This window comes from Euprymna scolopes, chromosome 2, assembly GCF_053919585.1.
Source record: "Euprymna scolopes isolate OS-2025 chromosome 2, ASM5391958v1, whole genome shotgun sequence".
In the NCBI taxonomy this organism is placed as follows: domain Eukaryota; kingdom Metazoa; phylum Mollusca; class Cephalopoda; order Sepiida; family Sepiolidae; genus Euprymna; species Euprymna scolopes.
The window spans coordinates 163,647,528-163,665,027 of record NC_136483.1 but is presented as its reverse complement, the minus strand read 5'-3'; the positions used below and the strand labels follow the sequence as shown (position 1 = coordinate 163,665,027).

Sequence of the window (17,500 nt, the reverse complement as noted above, 5' to 3'; positions counted from 1 at the left end):
TAAATATATATATGTATAAATGTATATATGTATAAATGTATATATGTATAAATATGTATATGTATAAATATGTATATATGTATAAATATATATATATGTATAAATATATATATGTATAAATAAATATATATATGTATAAATAAATATATATATGTATAAATATATATATATGTATAAATATATGTATAAATATATGTATATATGTATAAATATATATATAAATATATATATATATATAAATATATATATATAAATATATATATATAAATATATATATAAATATATATATATGTATGCATATATATATATGTATATATATAATATATATAATATGTGTATGCATATATATATATATGTATATATATGTATATATATAATATATATAATATTTGTATGCATATATATATATGTATATATATGTATATATATAATATATATATTATGTGTATGCATATATATATGTATATATATGTATATATATGTATATATAATATATATAATATGTATATATATGTATGTATATATATGCATATATATAATATATATTACATATATGTATATAATATGTATATATATATATGTATGTATATATATGTATATATATAATATATATAATATATATATTACATATATGTATATAATATGTATATATATATGTATGTATATAATATGTATATATATGAATATAATATATATAATATATATATATATTACATATTACATATATGTATATAATATATATATATTTAAAGTGATGGTTGTGTAGTTCCAACGGGAGAAAAAATGTATATTTAAGAGGTTAGCCATCAACAATTGTGTTTTTTTTTTAGCCTTTTATCATATTTTTATTTTAAAATATTTTTATAAAGCGTTTCAAGCTTTGGTTCGCTTTCTTCAGATATTTAAAGAACCAAAGCTTGAAACGCGGTTAAAAATATTTTAAAATAAAATATGATAAAAGGCTAAAAAACCCACAATTGTTGATGGCTACACTCTTTTAAATATAAATATAAATATATATATATATGGTATATATATATATATGGTATATATATGTATATATGGTATATATATATATATGGTATATATATATGGTATATATATATATATATATGGTATATATATATATATGGTATATATATATATATGGTATATATATATATATATGGTATATATATATATATATATATATATATATATATATGGTATATATATATATATGGTATATATATATATATGGTATATATATATGGTATATATATATATATATGGTATATATATATATGGTATATATATATATATATATATATGGTATATATATATATATGGTATATATATATATGGTGTATATATATATATATATATGGTATATATATATGGTATATATATATATATGGTATATATATATATATATATATATGGTATATATATATATATGGTATATATATATGGTATATATATATATATATGGTATATATATATATGGTATATATATATATATATATATATATGGTATATATATATATGGTATATATATATATGGTATATATATATATATATATGGTATATATATATGGTATATATATATGTAGTATATATATATATATATGTATGGTATATATATATATATATATATATATATGGTATATATATATATATATATATGGTATATATATATATATATATATATGGTATATATATATATATATATATATATATATATATATATATATATATGGTATATATATATATATATATATATATATATATATATATATATGGTATATATATATATATATATATATATATATATATATATATATATATATATATATGTACGGCATAATCTCGTTGACACACCGGTTCTCGTCAGATCACCGAAATGAAGCATCGTTGTGCCTGGCTAGTACCAGATGGGTGACCATTTAGGAATTCTAGGCGCTGTATGTGCTTTCCGCTTATCTCGGCATTGTTCCCAGTCGTCCTGAACCCCCACTTGCCACAGATATTCAACAATGTTGAATGTTGCCACAAAAATTTCACGCGCAAGCACCTTTACCGTGTGTATCCATAGTCTGTCAAGACTGAATGAAGTCTTATATACATGTTGTATATAAATACATGTTGTATATATATCCATCTTGTATATATATACACGTTATATATATACATACATACATAATATATATATATATATATATATACATGCATATATGTTATATATATATACATATTATATATATATACATACATGTTATATATATACATGTTATATATATACATACTGTACATATATACGTGTTGCCTATATATACATGTTATGTATGCATGCTTCATATATACATGCTTTATATATACATTATATATACATGCTTTATATGCACATGTTGTATATATATACATGTTGTATATATACATTTTGTATATATACATGTTTGATATATACATATTGTATATATATACAACATGTATACATACATGTGTCATATATACATATTATATAGGTACACGTTGTATATATATGCATGTTGTATATATATATATATATATATATATATATATATATATATATATATATATATATATTATTGTCTTATTACTAAACACACTTTTGACAAAAGAGCATTTTTGAAGAGAAAGAAAAACGAAAAAAGAAAAATCCCCTTAACGGGAAAAGCATGTGAGAAACATTTACCTTTGCTGTAGTTACGGAAAAGCCCATTTAAATATTAATATATCGCCTAATTTTCGTATCTTTATTTAAGAACAGAGTAATGAGAAATTTTGACAGAAAACTCTAAGCCATTAAAATTATTTTTTATAATCCGATTCGTTGAGTTCGTAAATTAGATCTCGTTGTTTCATTATTTCACAATAATTAATTTTCTAATAAAAAGAGTTTTTTTAAATTTTTATTTCTATATTTATAGCCGTAACAACCTTGCAATAACGTTATGGTTAATTTTAGTTTTGTATTAGTGGCAAGTAATGTTTACAGATTATCGTTATTGTGGTACTTAGATTTAAGACCATTTTAGGTTTAAAGTTTAATTGAATATGAGAATAAATAAAAAGGCTGTATTATATATATAAATCCTTGTACAATATTTTGAGTGAGGTTTTCTAATCTATTTATTATTATTTAATGTTTTAAAATTTATTGTCATTCTAATTGAATGTTTTCATATATTTTCTGAATACAATTATGAAGGGAGATAATCCAATTATGTTATTTGCTACTAGTTAATTCTGTTGGAAACTGGGTCGATTTTCATTTCCTATAACAGCTAAAGGGAGATAATTCAGGCCGTTTGATGTTTTCGGTTCATTGATTACTAGAAGGCGTCTGTGATTTAATAATTAATTTAATAGGACAGATCCAGAACGTGCTACGATGGCTTATTTAACAAATCAAGGATATAAATTATGTTTTTAATCTTAAAAAATTGGTTGTTACCCATGCGTTTAACTCATATCGGTTATTAATCACTTATGCTGCTAATGTCTTATAATTCGTGTGTTGTATTCTTGGGTATCTGAATAAAACATTATATATCCACTAATTATTATTCTGACAGCAAAACCACCCAATAGTTACAAATGTGTTTCACTCCAATGAGAAGATGCCTACTCCTGCATTTATGGGTAAAAACATTTAGAACAGGGAGTAGATTAAAAAATAAGTAAATCAGCATGGATTCTACCAACTTAAGATGTCAGATGACAAAATCAATTAAACTAATTTTCAGCCCCCAAATTGCTAATTTAATTTTTAATAAAAAATAGTTTAATTGTTAAGTTGTTTTATTGATTTGAAGAGGGTATCACTTATTTCAGCGTTAATACTGCTACAACTGAATATATATATATATATATATATATATATATATATATATATATATATATATATATAATATGTATTGTTCTCTATGTACATATTGTTATATATATATTGTTATGTATACATTGTTATTTATATATTGTTTTATATATATATATTTATTGTTGTATATATATTTTTATATATATATACGTTGTTTTTCGTTCAAACTTCTTGGCTTAAAGTTCCCAGTGAACATGATTTGGAACAATTACATCGAGAGCATTGTCTAGGCTGCTACAAGGAAGGTGGGCTCTCTCTACCATGCTAGAAAGTTACTTACGCTTAAAAGTATCCTGTACTTCTATAAGGCCACCATTCGCCCATGTATGGAGTATTGTTGTCAAATTTCGGCTGGTGCATCTGCTACTAGTCCTTCACTTCTGAACAGAATTCAAAAGAGAGTCACTAACATGATAGGTCTTGGACTGTCATCTAAGCTTCAACCTCTATCCCACCAAAGAAATGTTGCATTCCTCTGCTTGCTTTACAAGTATTTTAATGGTGGATGCTCTGACGAACTACAAGCTCTTATTATTTTTTTGATGAACATTTGTGCATTCTCACTCTTTTTCTTAGATGGGACCACGAAGATTCAATGGGATTTAAATCTGGGGATTGAGAGGTCACTTTAATCATTGTAATTCCTTTTTTCTCAAACCAACTCATTGAAACATCTAACATATGGCATAGGAAAGATCTTGTTGGAAGATTACATCACTTGGAATGTTATTATTAAATATTTTAGTCAAAGAGTTTTGGTAAACCTTATCCAGCATATTAATTTATTTTATTGCAGACTGTTATTCTCATCTTTATTAGTTGTTGTTTCACGATGTTTCGGCCAACTATTCCTCTGGCCTTCGTCAGTGGTTCCAGATGAGCATTGTCTGAAGATAGCGGTTTCAATCCTACCCAAAGCCGGCCAGAGGCTTACTTGGCACAAAACGTGGTGAGACGACAACAACTACGGATGGCAGTGATTGCTGAGAATGCAGTTAGGAGATTCGAAGTTCCTATCCGTCGCGGTTACCACCCGACGAAGGCCAGAGGAATAGTTGGCCGAAACGTCGTGAAACAACAACCAATAAAAATGAGAATAATAGTCCGTAATAAAATAAATTAATATAAATGATACTCATCTCAATAATGAATTCGAATTAAAATAATATACTTGTCCAGCATGTTAGTATAAATTATGGAGTTAATTCTGCTTTCACATGTATACAACATTCCAGTGCTTAAAGAAGCCATGCAACCCCAAACCATTACGCTTACCATTTCAAATTTGACAGTTGGAACCACACAATCATGAAGAAATGCCCCTCTTTCTCTACGGCGAACATAAACCGCTCTAGGGGTGCTAAAAAGTTGATAAAAAAATAAATTTGTTACATTTTTTTAATAAATGTTACTTTTGTCAGACATAACAATTTTGGCCCAATCATCAGGTTTCCAATTTTCATGATTTTTTGGCAATTTCCAGTCATTCTTTCCTGTTGGTCTGAGACAAGTATATATTCTTTCTTACTTTGCGTCTTTTTAATCCCATTTTTTATAGCTTCCTCACTATTTAAACTGATATGTTTTTGTTTGCATACTCTCTAAGTTCAGCTGCCAGCTCTGAAGAACTTTTGTTCCCATCTGCAAAATGTGCTCTTTTCAAAGATCTGTCCTCCCTTTCTGTTTTTGAAAGACTTTGCTTCTTTGTACATTTTAATGAGTGTTTGAACTCCCTTCCTTGAACATTCAATTTTCTTGGATATTTTTACTTGAGAATATCCGTCACGAGATAACGCAATAATTCGTGCTCTTTAAATCACTGAAAGCTGCTTCTTTGGAGGCATTTTCAATCAAATCTACTATCATAGCATTGGAAGGAATCAAATATTAGCTGAAAAATAAGAAACAACCTTTGGTATGACAATGAATCATTTTGAATATTGGAATGAATTTAGTATGAAACTCAGCTAAAACTCTTGAAAGGGGCTTTAAAGCAAATAAATACTACAATCTTCTGTTAAATATTTTACATTTGCTCTAGGTTTTTCATTGTACGATTCTTAACCTTTAAACACGTAGGTTTAAACTACTATCTCAATTTTTTAAGGTGCTCCATAATTGTGGCCATGGCTACACACACACACACACACACACACACACACACACACACACACACACACACACACATTGTTATATATATATATTTTGTTATATTTTGTTATCTATTGTTTTATATATATGTTAGATATATTGCTATATAAATATATTGTTATATGTATATATTGTTATATATATTGTTATATATATATCATTATATATATTGTTATATATATTATTTATAACAATATATATGTTATTATAAAGTAATATATATATTATTATAATATATATATTATATAGATATAATATATATAGTGTTATATATATTATGTAATGTTATATATATATATATATATATATATATATATATATATATATATATATATATATGAGACAAATAGACAGACAGACAGGCAGACAGACAGAGATGATGTTGTTTTGACGGTAAGTGGATTGGATCAAGCTTGGAAAAAGATTTTGTGAGTCAAATATTTATTTATTTAACCCGTATGACATTTTTTATCAGTAAGCGCCTGTCTTTATAAGATAAGAGAATGACACGCATTCACAAACACGCACAGCGTCAAATGATAAAACAAAAGGGATGAATGGAGAAATGAGATAGAAGGAAAATGGCGGAGAAAATTCAGTGTAAAGGTGACATTCAGACATTTTCTTGTCTTCAATAATAATAATATTAATAATAATAATAATGATGATGATGATAACAATAACAATAATAACAATAATAATAATAATAATAATAATAATAAATGAACAATATGAATGAATGAATGAATAATTTTTTATAAATATGCACACACATACACATGTACACATACACATGTACATATACACACACAAACATACACGCAATTTAACCCAGTATAGTAATAGTATTATTGATAGTGGTAGTGATAGTGGTGATAATCTCACATATATAATAATTTGAGCACAGAAATTCTCTTTTGGACCAAATTACAGTAGGTTTGCAATAACAGATGCCACATACAAATTTATTATGTCTAAACTTTTACCTCCCATCTTATGTAACTTATGAACGCCGTTACAGACATATTTATTCGTTATAATAAAATCTTATCTTACTTCCTACGAGTGAAATCATCACGATTGTCAAGATCTATAGACGAAGTAGTTCGTATTTTTCTCTCTACCTGAAAAATCCCCCCACTCTCCCAGTAAAGACCGGGTAAATATATAACCATTATAACTAAATTGATCTGACACCCTTATTACTTGGATTAAACACTCAAACACGTACAATTGATATTGCACTTCACTGTCAGAAAATAATGATTTCTCCCTACTAACATTCCACCTATTCTCATTTGCAGTGACCATGAAATTCTATTATTCCGGATTTTATATAAACGTACAAAAAAAAAAAAAACGAACACCGCAGCCCTTATTCAATATGCCCGATCAATTGCCACCCAGTATTTTTTCATTTATACTTTACTACCGTCACTTTTCCTTTATTTTACAGATTGATTTCTACAAAAAAAATAACCATGCGCATTATTTGGATTAACATTATTTACACATTCTTACATTAAAAAATATGTCGCAGCTTTCTTCAAGTACGTCTTCAATTTAGTAAAATATTATAATTGAAAACTAATCTCTAACGATAAAAGTAACAAAAAGTTTGTTTTTTTACAATTTTACTGTTTTCTTATCTGAAAGTTAAATTTATAATCGATGAGATTAACGTGAAAAAAGAAAAAAAATGTACGTTGTGGAATTTACAGGGGGAGCAATTTTATAAACGTCTGGCGAATCTCATATTGATAGAGTGTATTAGTAGCCCCAGACATCAAAGTGGCACAGAGCCTAGATTGGGGTGATTAAGCAAAAAAAAAAAAAAAAAAATTTTAATTTTTAAAATCATAAAAACTATTTCTTTTTATATAAAACACATTTTCTCGGACTGAATTACTTTCATTACTTTTCATTCAGTTTGTTTATTTACGCCAGTTTTTTTTTTACTTCCTTTGTCTGTCAAATAATTTACGCTGCTAAAGTAAAAAATTTTCTCTTATTACATTGCCTATGGATATACTTATTTCTTTTATATTCGCTTTTTTACTATAGTTGTTTTTTTGTGTAGTTCTCTTTTCAGGACTCCTTTTCCACACTGCTCAGTCATTAACGCTTTTTAGGTACTTTTTTACCTTACCACCAACAACACTATATTCTTTAAACTGACGACTTCTATGGACTTTAGACTATGCTGAATAAGGAAATCTATTTTAACGTTGGTGGAGACAAGTAGTTTCGAGATATAACATGAATTATGCTCTGTAATTCACTGTTGTACGCGCACGCAATAAAAAAGTGTACTTTTCTCCGCATCACACTGCCACCCACCCCCATTTTTTTTTGGTTTATAGTCTTTGTGGGTGGATATGCTGATAACATATATCAAGGTGAAACTTGGGGTAAATACTTGGACAGCCCTTCCCTCATATAATGGGGTGTCTATTCCTAAACCCATTAGCACGTTGGGGATTGGCAACCAACCAAACAACAACAACAACAACAAAAACAACAACCGTAGTTCATATTTTTACAAGGAGGGGCATGATTCCACCGAGCAACGGGTCCTGCTAGTGATGATAATAAAATTCTTGTGTGCGGAAATCCACATGAGTTACAAACACTAATCGGTCATATAGAAAATGCAACAGAAGTAAAAAAAAAAAAAATAAAAAAAAGATGCAATCCAGAAAACTGAAATCGAAAATATCTCCCCCAAATGTAGTGTCGGCATTAGCTGGTACTATACCAAATAATCGAGAAGGGTCAAGGTGGATGGAAAAACTAAGAAGCAAAAGCACTGACCAGACCTACACTTGATGGGATTGCGGCCGTGGAAAGGCTTTTTTCCACACAAATTCCAGTTATTACCAATGGCCATTGCTAACTGAAGTCAATGGCAAACGACCGTTGAGATAAGGTGGAGAGTACTAGAACTCTGGGGAGGCTTGTTGTCACCCAGACTCAAGGCAACACTACTGGCTGTTATCAGTGAACAATTTCTGATGATGACCTGTTTAAGAATTTCTAGTGAGTGAGATAATAATAATTCGAGGGCCTCAGAATACTAGCCTTAAGCCTTGGCTGACAATCGTCTACAGATGGTGTCACAACAACAACAGCAAAAAAAAAACAAAAAAAAAACACACCGGTGATTGTGTAAACTACAATTTATAAAACTTTTTATGAATGAAATGTCAAATCAAAGTATCGAGAATAACGGTGTGAATGGGACTAGAACTCAAAGTTTACGGTCGGAAAATGTCCCTTGACTCACGAGTGAGAATCCGGTCGTCATTCTGTAACTGCTAGAATGAAGTGGCGTAAATAGATTAACAAGGTAATCATGGAGTGCTTCTTCAGAAGCAATCCTTATGATTAAAATGAAAAGCTTATTAGAGTGTACAGAAAATGTATGTTTAGAGAATGGAGAGAATGGGGAACGTTTGAATCAACAGAATAGTGCGTGCATGATCAGGCAGGAGCAATAAGGAAAATGAATGATAGGTGAATGCAAAAGAAATAGAGGATGGCGCGGCAAATGATGGAAACGTTCAGATTAACCAGGAAAGGATAGATAATGAAGTGGAAGATGTGGCTGAAGCGGCAGGGAATGGGGGAGGAAACAAAAGATGAGATAATCGGCAATACGCTACATTAAGACACAGCAACTGCTCGAGGAAGATGCGAGACTTCACCCCGAAAACTGTCAAAGCTGCAGTTAGAAAAAGTGTAAGCAACTGTTTCTTCATTTTGCCACAGTGCGGAAAAGGATCGTCCTTCGGTTTAGGTTTGTGAAGGCCTGTCTGAGGGGGGACCATGGCAATACTTACACCAAGCCTGGCAAACAGGTGACTGGGGTTCATAATTGATGACGAACATGTGAATACTAAAATTATTGTTAAATAATAATCACCAAGAAAAACTTTAATAAGGAATTTCTTAGTGATGTCCACTAATTTGTTAATTCGCAACTCTATACGTGTTATTAGCAATTATTGATTTATTTACTAGTGATGGGACGATTTCAATATTTTCCCCGATTCAAATACAATTGCCGATTCCATACTGCATACCCATGTTCTTCACCGTTCAATGGCTAAACTAGTATCCCTTGTTACTGATTTAATTCTTTTACTTGCTTGTTTTCCATTTTTGTGTCCTTTTCCCGAGTTAAAATTAAATATAAGGTTTCCACCATTTAAATTTGATATCAATTGTTTTGCAGTGGATCATTTTTCTTAATATTGTCATAAATTTCTTTGATCCTGAAAATTTCCAAAATATGATAACCTTCAAGTGTATTACTCACCATTTTTGATCAGTTGCTAGATCAGAAAATACTGATCAAGCCAAGTTTCTATTTCGCTTCTGAATTTTTTTAGATGATTATTGACATTTCATATTATTTGCATTATTCGGACTACTGTTCTCATCTTGAGTATTATTTTCACTATTTTCGTCGATGTAAGCTCCAATCTTCTTCAGGCATATCTTGTCAAGCTTGGGAAATTTTTCTTTCAAATTGGGGAATCTGCATAGAATTTTAAATGGAACTGTTTATTTAATCCATGGGGGTAGCATGCCCTCGTTTCATCAGTAGAATTCCTAACTAATTCGCAATTCTATTTTGGAGTGTTGCTCACACAGTTTGCATGAACCCATGCCGAAGTACTTTGTGAAATTTAGTTCTAAATTACACTCTTCTAGAGGTTGAAGGTTCAATCCTCAGTGCGGGTGACATTGAAAGATACAATTGTGAATTGCTATAATAATACGCTACCAAATAATACCTGATGGAACAAGAACATTCTATTCCCGTGGATTAAATAAAGCATTTCATTCGAAATTCCGTGCAGATTCCCGAGTTCGACAGGAAGATTCCTGAGTTCAATAAGATACACCTGAAGAAGGCCGGAGGTTACATCAACCGAAGTGTTGTGAAAATAACACACAAGACGAGAACAGTAGTCCGATGAATCCAAATAATGTTTTTATTTTAGTTTATTTTTGTTGCGCATTGGTACTTAAATGTCTTTTAGAATATGAAATATGAGTGATTGTTTTAGATAGAGTCGACATACGGATTTTTCTAATGTGTGTTTTTAAGCCAAAACAACAGTACTTACTTAATTTTCATGTCGAAAATAGTAATATCTCCAAAAATTACGAAAATCCATGGAGTAGAACAACTGCTATTGTGTTTTTAGTAAAAAAAAAAAAGTCTATCACTATCGGCTAAACAAAAACGTTGCCATTAAAGTAACAAAGCGGGAGATAAGCATTTCCCCTGTATTCGCAATCTTCAAGGTGTTTACATCTAGGGAAAATGCCACTTCCTCCAGTTCACCGTAAAAATTACTTTTAACTATAAATAATTTTCTACTTGATGAATTTTCGTAATTTTTTAATATATTATTATATATTATTTATTTTCGACATGACAAGTAAGTACTGTTGCTTTTTGTTTAAAACGACGTATAAAAAAATCGATCTGTTAACTCTATCTTAACAAGCACCAAAATATGTGCCAATATACAGATCTTCTTATTTATTTTTATTCGTTGTTTTTGGATTTTTCTTATTTGAATTATATATCTTGTTTACCTAATTGCATTTTACTTGTTCGATTCTCCTCTTGTGTGTATATATTTATGTGTGTTTCATTATTCGGGGGGGGGGGGGACGGGGAGTATGTAAATCGTGTAAATATAAGTTATTCTGCAATGTTTTTACATGTATGCATCACAAAAACGTTAAGGTGTTTATTTATGTGCTTCCCCACTGAGCAAATTAGGCACAAGCCCGTTTTTTAATGTGGGGAGGAAAATCCAGCTCCCCCAGGGGGCACTCTGACAGGGTCCAAAATTAGAAATTGTCTGATATGAAGGGTTTCCCCCACATTGACCAAACTAATTGACTTAAAAAGCAATTGTCCGATATGAAGGGTTGCCCCCACATTGATCAGAACTGATTACTTCCTTTTTCGCTCCCGGCCCGAAGGCCATGAACAGCTTTTGCGCCTCTGCACAAGTGTGTGTGTGTGGGGGGGAGGTGTTTTACATATACGCAAACAATATACCTTTTGTCATCTCTTCTTCTTAACAACATACTGTACAAAGTTGGTGATTTCATAATCTTTTATTTTTCATTCCGTCAATTATTCTATCAGGGTTGCAATTTCATCGTTGTCTAATTCTTTACAACTTATATCGAGTGAATTACCTAATTCCATGTCCAGCCCAGCCAAATGCTGATGCCCGACCGTTCTCTCCAACTAACTTAACACCATATCTAAAACTATCTTCCTAATTTATTACGTCATTACAGGATGACTTTTTCACATCATCCATTTGTTATTATTCACACATTTCAAACTGGCCTCTTGATTCCAAATTCCTTTTCCATTTGAAAACACAATTGTCAGCATAAAATTCCATTTTATCAAGTTACCATGACTAAGTTATGTTTTATAAATATTTAATTCTAAAATACCTAGTTTAGGTGATATTCCATTTAGACTTGCGAAACATAATAATAATAATAATAATAATAATAATGATAATAATAATAATAATAATAATAATAATAATCGACTATTTTATTTTCCCAGAACCAACAACATAACATATGCGTGTATGAATGAGTGTGGAGTATGCGTATGTATATATATATATATATATATATATATATATATATATATATATATATATATATATATATATATATATAGGCTGAAATTGAATCCCTCTAATATCCCTTCACGCTTGATGAATTATCCCCCCTCTACTAAAACTCTACGTCAGTATGGAATTCATTCATTTTTCAGTATCTTCGTCATGGCATGAAAAACTAGACTTTTTATGAGATTATAGCTGGAACATGTATGCATATATGTAGCTCAAAATATTTCCATAAATAAAAATGTATACTAAAATATAACTCTATTTGCTGTTTAGCACCATCTTATAAATAGAATAGTTTCATAATATTAGCACTGATGAACTAACAACCTGACAGACACTATATAAAATTATATAATAATAGACATTTAGCCCGTTACAGGCTAAAAGATGGAACTGACAGACAGACAGATGAACAGACTGATAGATATATTATAGAAGACTTTTCAGTCCATTAAAAACGGCAAAACTTATAGCTTGAATGCTTTATATGAAATGATGGTTGAATATTGTTAAATTAGTGCTCAGTTTTGCATTAAATACTAATCCCTATTAATCCCTAACTGTGCATCGACTGTTAGGTTGTTGTAACTTATGATAGCAAAGGTTCATATAAAGCTTCAGCCAGATCAGCCCAATAGTTTCCGAGAAAACTTATCGAGTAAATATGGTATTGTGGTGACTAACCCCTATTAATCTGTATAAATTCCTAACTATACATCAAACCGATATCATAACACTTAGTTCGCTAAATCTTATCATGAGAAGAGTCCATACAAAATTTCAGCAAGATTGGTCCAGTAGTTTCTGAGAAAAAGCGGAACGCACAAACAGAGAGACAAAGAGAAATATAATATAGATAGGCAAAATTCATTAATACAAGTTCTATTAAATGATGATAAGAGGTATGGATTAAGAGAGAAGAAGAAAGGGAAAAAGTTCCCCAAAACTTGAGAAGTACAATCCTTTTGGAAATTGGTTTATGGAGAATAGTGGAATAAAGTTCTGTTGATCGGGGGGGGGGTAAGCTTAACTGGTTCTGAATATAATGAAAGGTAACAATAGTCTCGAGGACACCTCTGCCCGACCGCCGGAAGACTCAGACCTTTGAGAGAAAACATATTTTACTTAGGTCTCACTCTGCTCCAAACCACTGAATCAATACTGTGAAGAGTTTGTTGCCCTGACTTTATTAACAAATGCCACCAGCCCCCAAGTATTTGTATCTGGAGTCAGAAACGATCAGAATTTGCAACTACCCTTGAATGATTGTCTTGTTTTGTTATACAACAAGCCGAGATGTCAAGTTGTCTTTCTTCTCTTCCTTTGTTTTGAAATAACCTCTACTTCCAGTGACGCTGACTTTGGAGACGAGAGCCGAACGAATTGCACACTTTATCAAAAGCAACGTGGGAGGGGGAGTGGCAACCTATGCGACCGAATCGTCTTATCAATCAGGACCCTCGCCACAGAGATAGCATAGTTCCAGCGGCCACCCGAGACCAGAGTAGACAAGTTAGGCAGCATCACTCGCTGGACCTCGTTGGGAAGGGGGGGGGTACAATTAAAGAATATAATACGAGTTATCTACCTTGCAACTAAAATTTTATTCCTTTTTATGTATACGTTGTTAAAAAAATGTGATGTGTAAACAAGTAAAAATTAAAAAAAAAATTATTTCACTGCACCCTGGGCAATGCCGGGTTGATACAGATTGTTGGAATATTGCTATATATATATATTTTTTTTTTCAATAAATTTCAGGTATGTCGGGCAAAGTAGAGTTTGATGATAATGGAGACCGAGACCCTTTTTACTGGGTCTGGGATTATACAAGTCCCACTGGCATACCCCGAATTATTGCAGTAGGTTCAGCCTCACCTCTTTATGGACAGGTAAGAAGCAAAGTGGTTTATGTCCATTTCTCTGTCTATATCATGTTTGAAACTGGTATAAAGACTACAGACAGGCAGACACATCAAAGACAAGGCCATCAAACCAGATATTGCTATCTGGAACAAACATGACAGGATTGCTCTCATTATCGTTGTGACTGGGAAATGACGGTGGTCAAGTTTAATGACACAGAATGGCAACCTGGGTGTTCCAAGATCGAATCCAGTTCGTTCCACAAAAAATCACTTTCACTTAAAAATATTGACAATCTACACATGGTCCCTCCCGTAAGTACCTGATGCCTTTCTAGAAAGAATTCTCATTAGAAAAATATCGAGGAAACCAATGCCAACAATAGAATCTTCGGATCCATACGATATAATAATAATGATCGATGTAAGTCCTGAACGACTATGGCCTAAATAGAGGCGAACGCAGAAAAAAAAAATGAAAAATCAGGACCGAAAGAATGATTCGAAAATGGCACAATGCTCGAAAGAAATAAGCATTATACCGGTTGTGGTATCGGCAACTGTTGTAATAAATTAAAAAATATTACTTGGACTCAATCCCTGGAAGACCAAGCGATGCAACTCTGCTATAGTGTTTCGTCCGATCCAATCGTTTACTTTCCAACAAGGGCATTTCAGGGAAAAACACTAATACGTATTTACATGCCATGTCGAAATTAGTATGAATTTCAAAGATTATGAAAAATGGTTCAGCAGAGGATGTGCTAATTATCGAAAAAAAAAAAAGAAAAAAAAGAAACATGTAGTATATTGAAAATAAACTACATAGCCGAACTGAAATAATGCTACCAGATCCTGCGCAAAGCAACTTAAACGATAGAATACAGTAATCTCACACGATTTCGATCTTCCAAAGGGTTAATGTGCAATAAAAACTCGCAACTTTGAAAACTTCCGTTTTTACTTATGCAGTAGAACTCTGGGATACGATGGCACTAAGGTACGTTTTTTTTTCAGATTACAATATGGAATACGGTGTTTTTCCGGACCCTGGTTACGGTATTTTCCCCGCCTTATGGTGTTATTTATAATGTTATTTGATTATATACATGTCTATTATATACTGTACTGTATTCTGTTACTAATTTTTAATGCCGTATACCGGAGTTATGCTAAAATTATTTTTTTACTCGAGCATTTTCCGTAATCTTTTGAATTTATACTAATTTCGGCATGACATGTAAGTACGTAATAATTTTTTTCTCTGAAATGCATTTTTTTCAAAGATGTACTATAGTAAAGTTGCGTTAACCAGGCTGTAGCGAAGTATCAATAGCAGCCCTTAAAGAGATAGCATCTATTTTCAAAATAGCCATAACATATAAATTTAACGCATAGCAGAATAAAATATTAACTTCATAAGGGAACCATTTGACCTCTGCAAACTAACTAAACTAAAATATATAAAAAAAAAAAGAATTAAATGATAAACATTAAGTAAGGAAAAATTTCCACCATTTTTATTTACATTTTTCGAGAAATATTTTGTTTAATTGTTTGTGTTTATTCGGATTTATTGTAATATCATTATTTAAAGAATCAATAAAAAATAATTTTAGAACTCGACTTTTATTTTTAATTAAATATCAAACAGTAAAAATTCCCACCATATAAAAAAAAACACAGAAAAATTTTGTCATGACTTACGCACTCGTGACGTTACAAAACGATATTCTAAAATGTACGCAAATTGATCAAGTAGTTTTATTTTAGAATGAGAATTCATTTTAAACAATTAATTGTAAATCGTAGGCATTACAGGGTTGGCCTCGCAAGCTTGAATTCTTGTGGAGTTATCTACATTTTTTTTCTTTAATATAGCAACTTCACTTACTCATAACATTTGATTTGCTAAGTTAAAAATAAAACTTGATCAATTCATGTGATTTTTGGAATATGATATTTTCGTTCCGTCACTGAAAACGTGCATTACACAGATTTTTTTGTGTGTTTTAATATAGGGGGAATTCTGGACAAGAACCAACAATACTTTGAAAACTCTTTACAAAAATTAACAGAACCCGTCAAATACGGTGTCATGTTAAATACAATTCAATTTATTCGGCATATGTTAAAAACATTACACGTTTCGTTGCTTGTTACGAAGGATGTGGGAAGATTGAGAAAAATGAAAAAAAGAAGGAAGGCGAACAAAGAGGGAGAGAGGGAGGGGTACTGCGAATTTACACGACCGGAAATACAGTTGACGAGCACCTGTCCATCTTCGTATTGAACTGATCCGTTGTTTGTGCAGCGGAAAGCTCAAGCGACAATCTATTCCAGGTAGCCGATATCCGGATGGAAAATGTGGCTTTTCGTCGGTTTAACTGAAGTCTTCGATGAAACAGCTTCAGGTCGTGTCCTCTCAGTCCACATTCCAGGGCTGAGGTAAAGATAAGATCCCGAGGTGGGGTCGTAATGGCCAGGTAGGAGGTTCTAGGCCAAAATTATATCCCCTATCAGTCTTCGGCGCTTCAACGAAAAAAGGGTTAGCTACCGCAGACGGGACTCGTAAAGAAGGTCACGAAAACCTCACACCAACCGGATCGCCAGGCTCTACACTCGCTCCAGATACTGAATGTCACGAACCAGATATGGAGACGACGCATAGATACTTAATATTCCAACACAGCTCAGACGAGCGATACGTACATAGGGAGCAAGATCACCAGAGTGAGGTTGGCAAAGGAGCGCTTGATGAGAAAATGGGTACTCCTTGCCTGTAACGCCGAAAATAAGTGACGACTCCAATGGATTGCCAACTGCGATCTTTGCTGACGTTAAAGTCGAGATCTTATGCGATTGACCACTTCCGTGCGCGTTGAAGACTCGACCAAAGAAGACCA

The 17,500-nt window shown here is 31.1% G+C and overlaps 1 protein-coding gene across 1 annotated transcript in view; it reads left to right on the top strand.

Annotated features, from left to right (window-relative positions):
* The window catches only part of LOC145298400 (atrial natriuretic peptide receptor 1-like), a 186,640-nt gene that overhangs the window by 71,492 nt on the left and 97,648 nt on the right, over nt 1–17,500 (top strand). Inside the window, exon 8 of the mRNA XM_080144315.1 lies at nt 14,491–14,621. Within this exon, the coding sequence (XP_080000441.1) occupies nt 14,491–14,621 (131 nt within the window). The remainder of the gene's footprint in view (nt 1–14,490; nt 14,622–17,500) is intronic.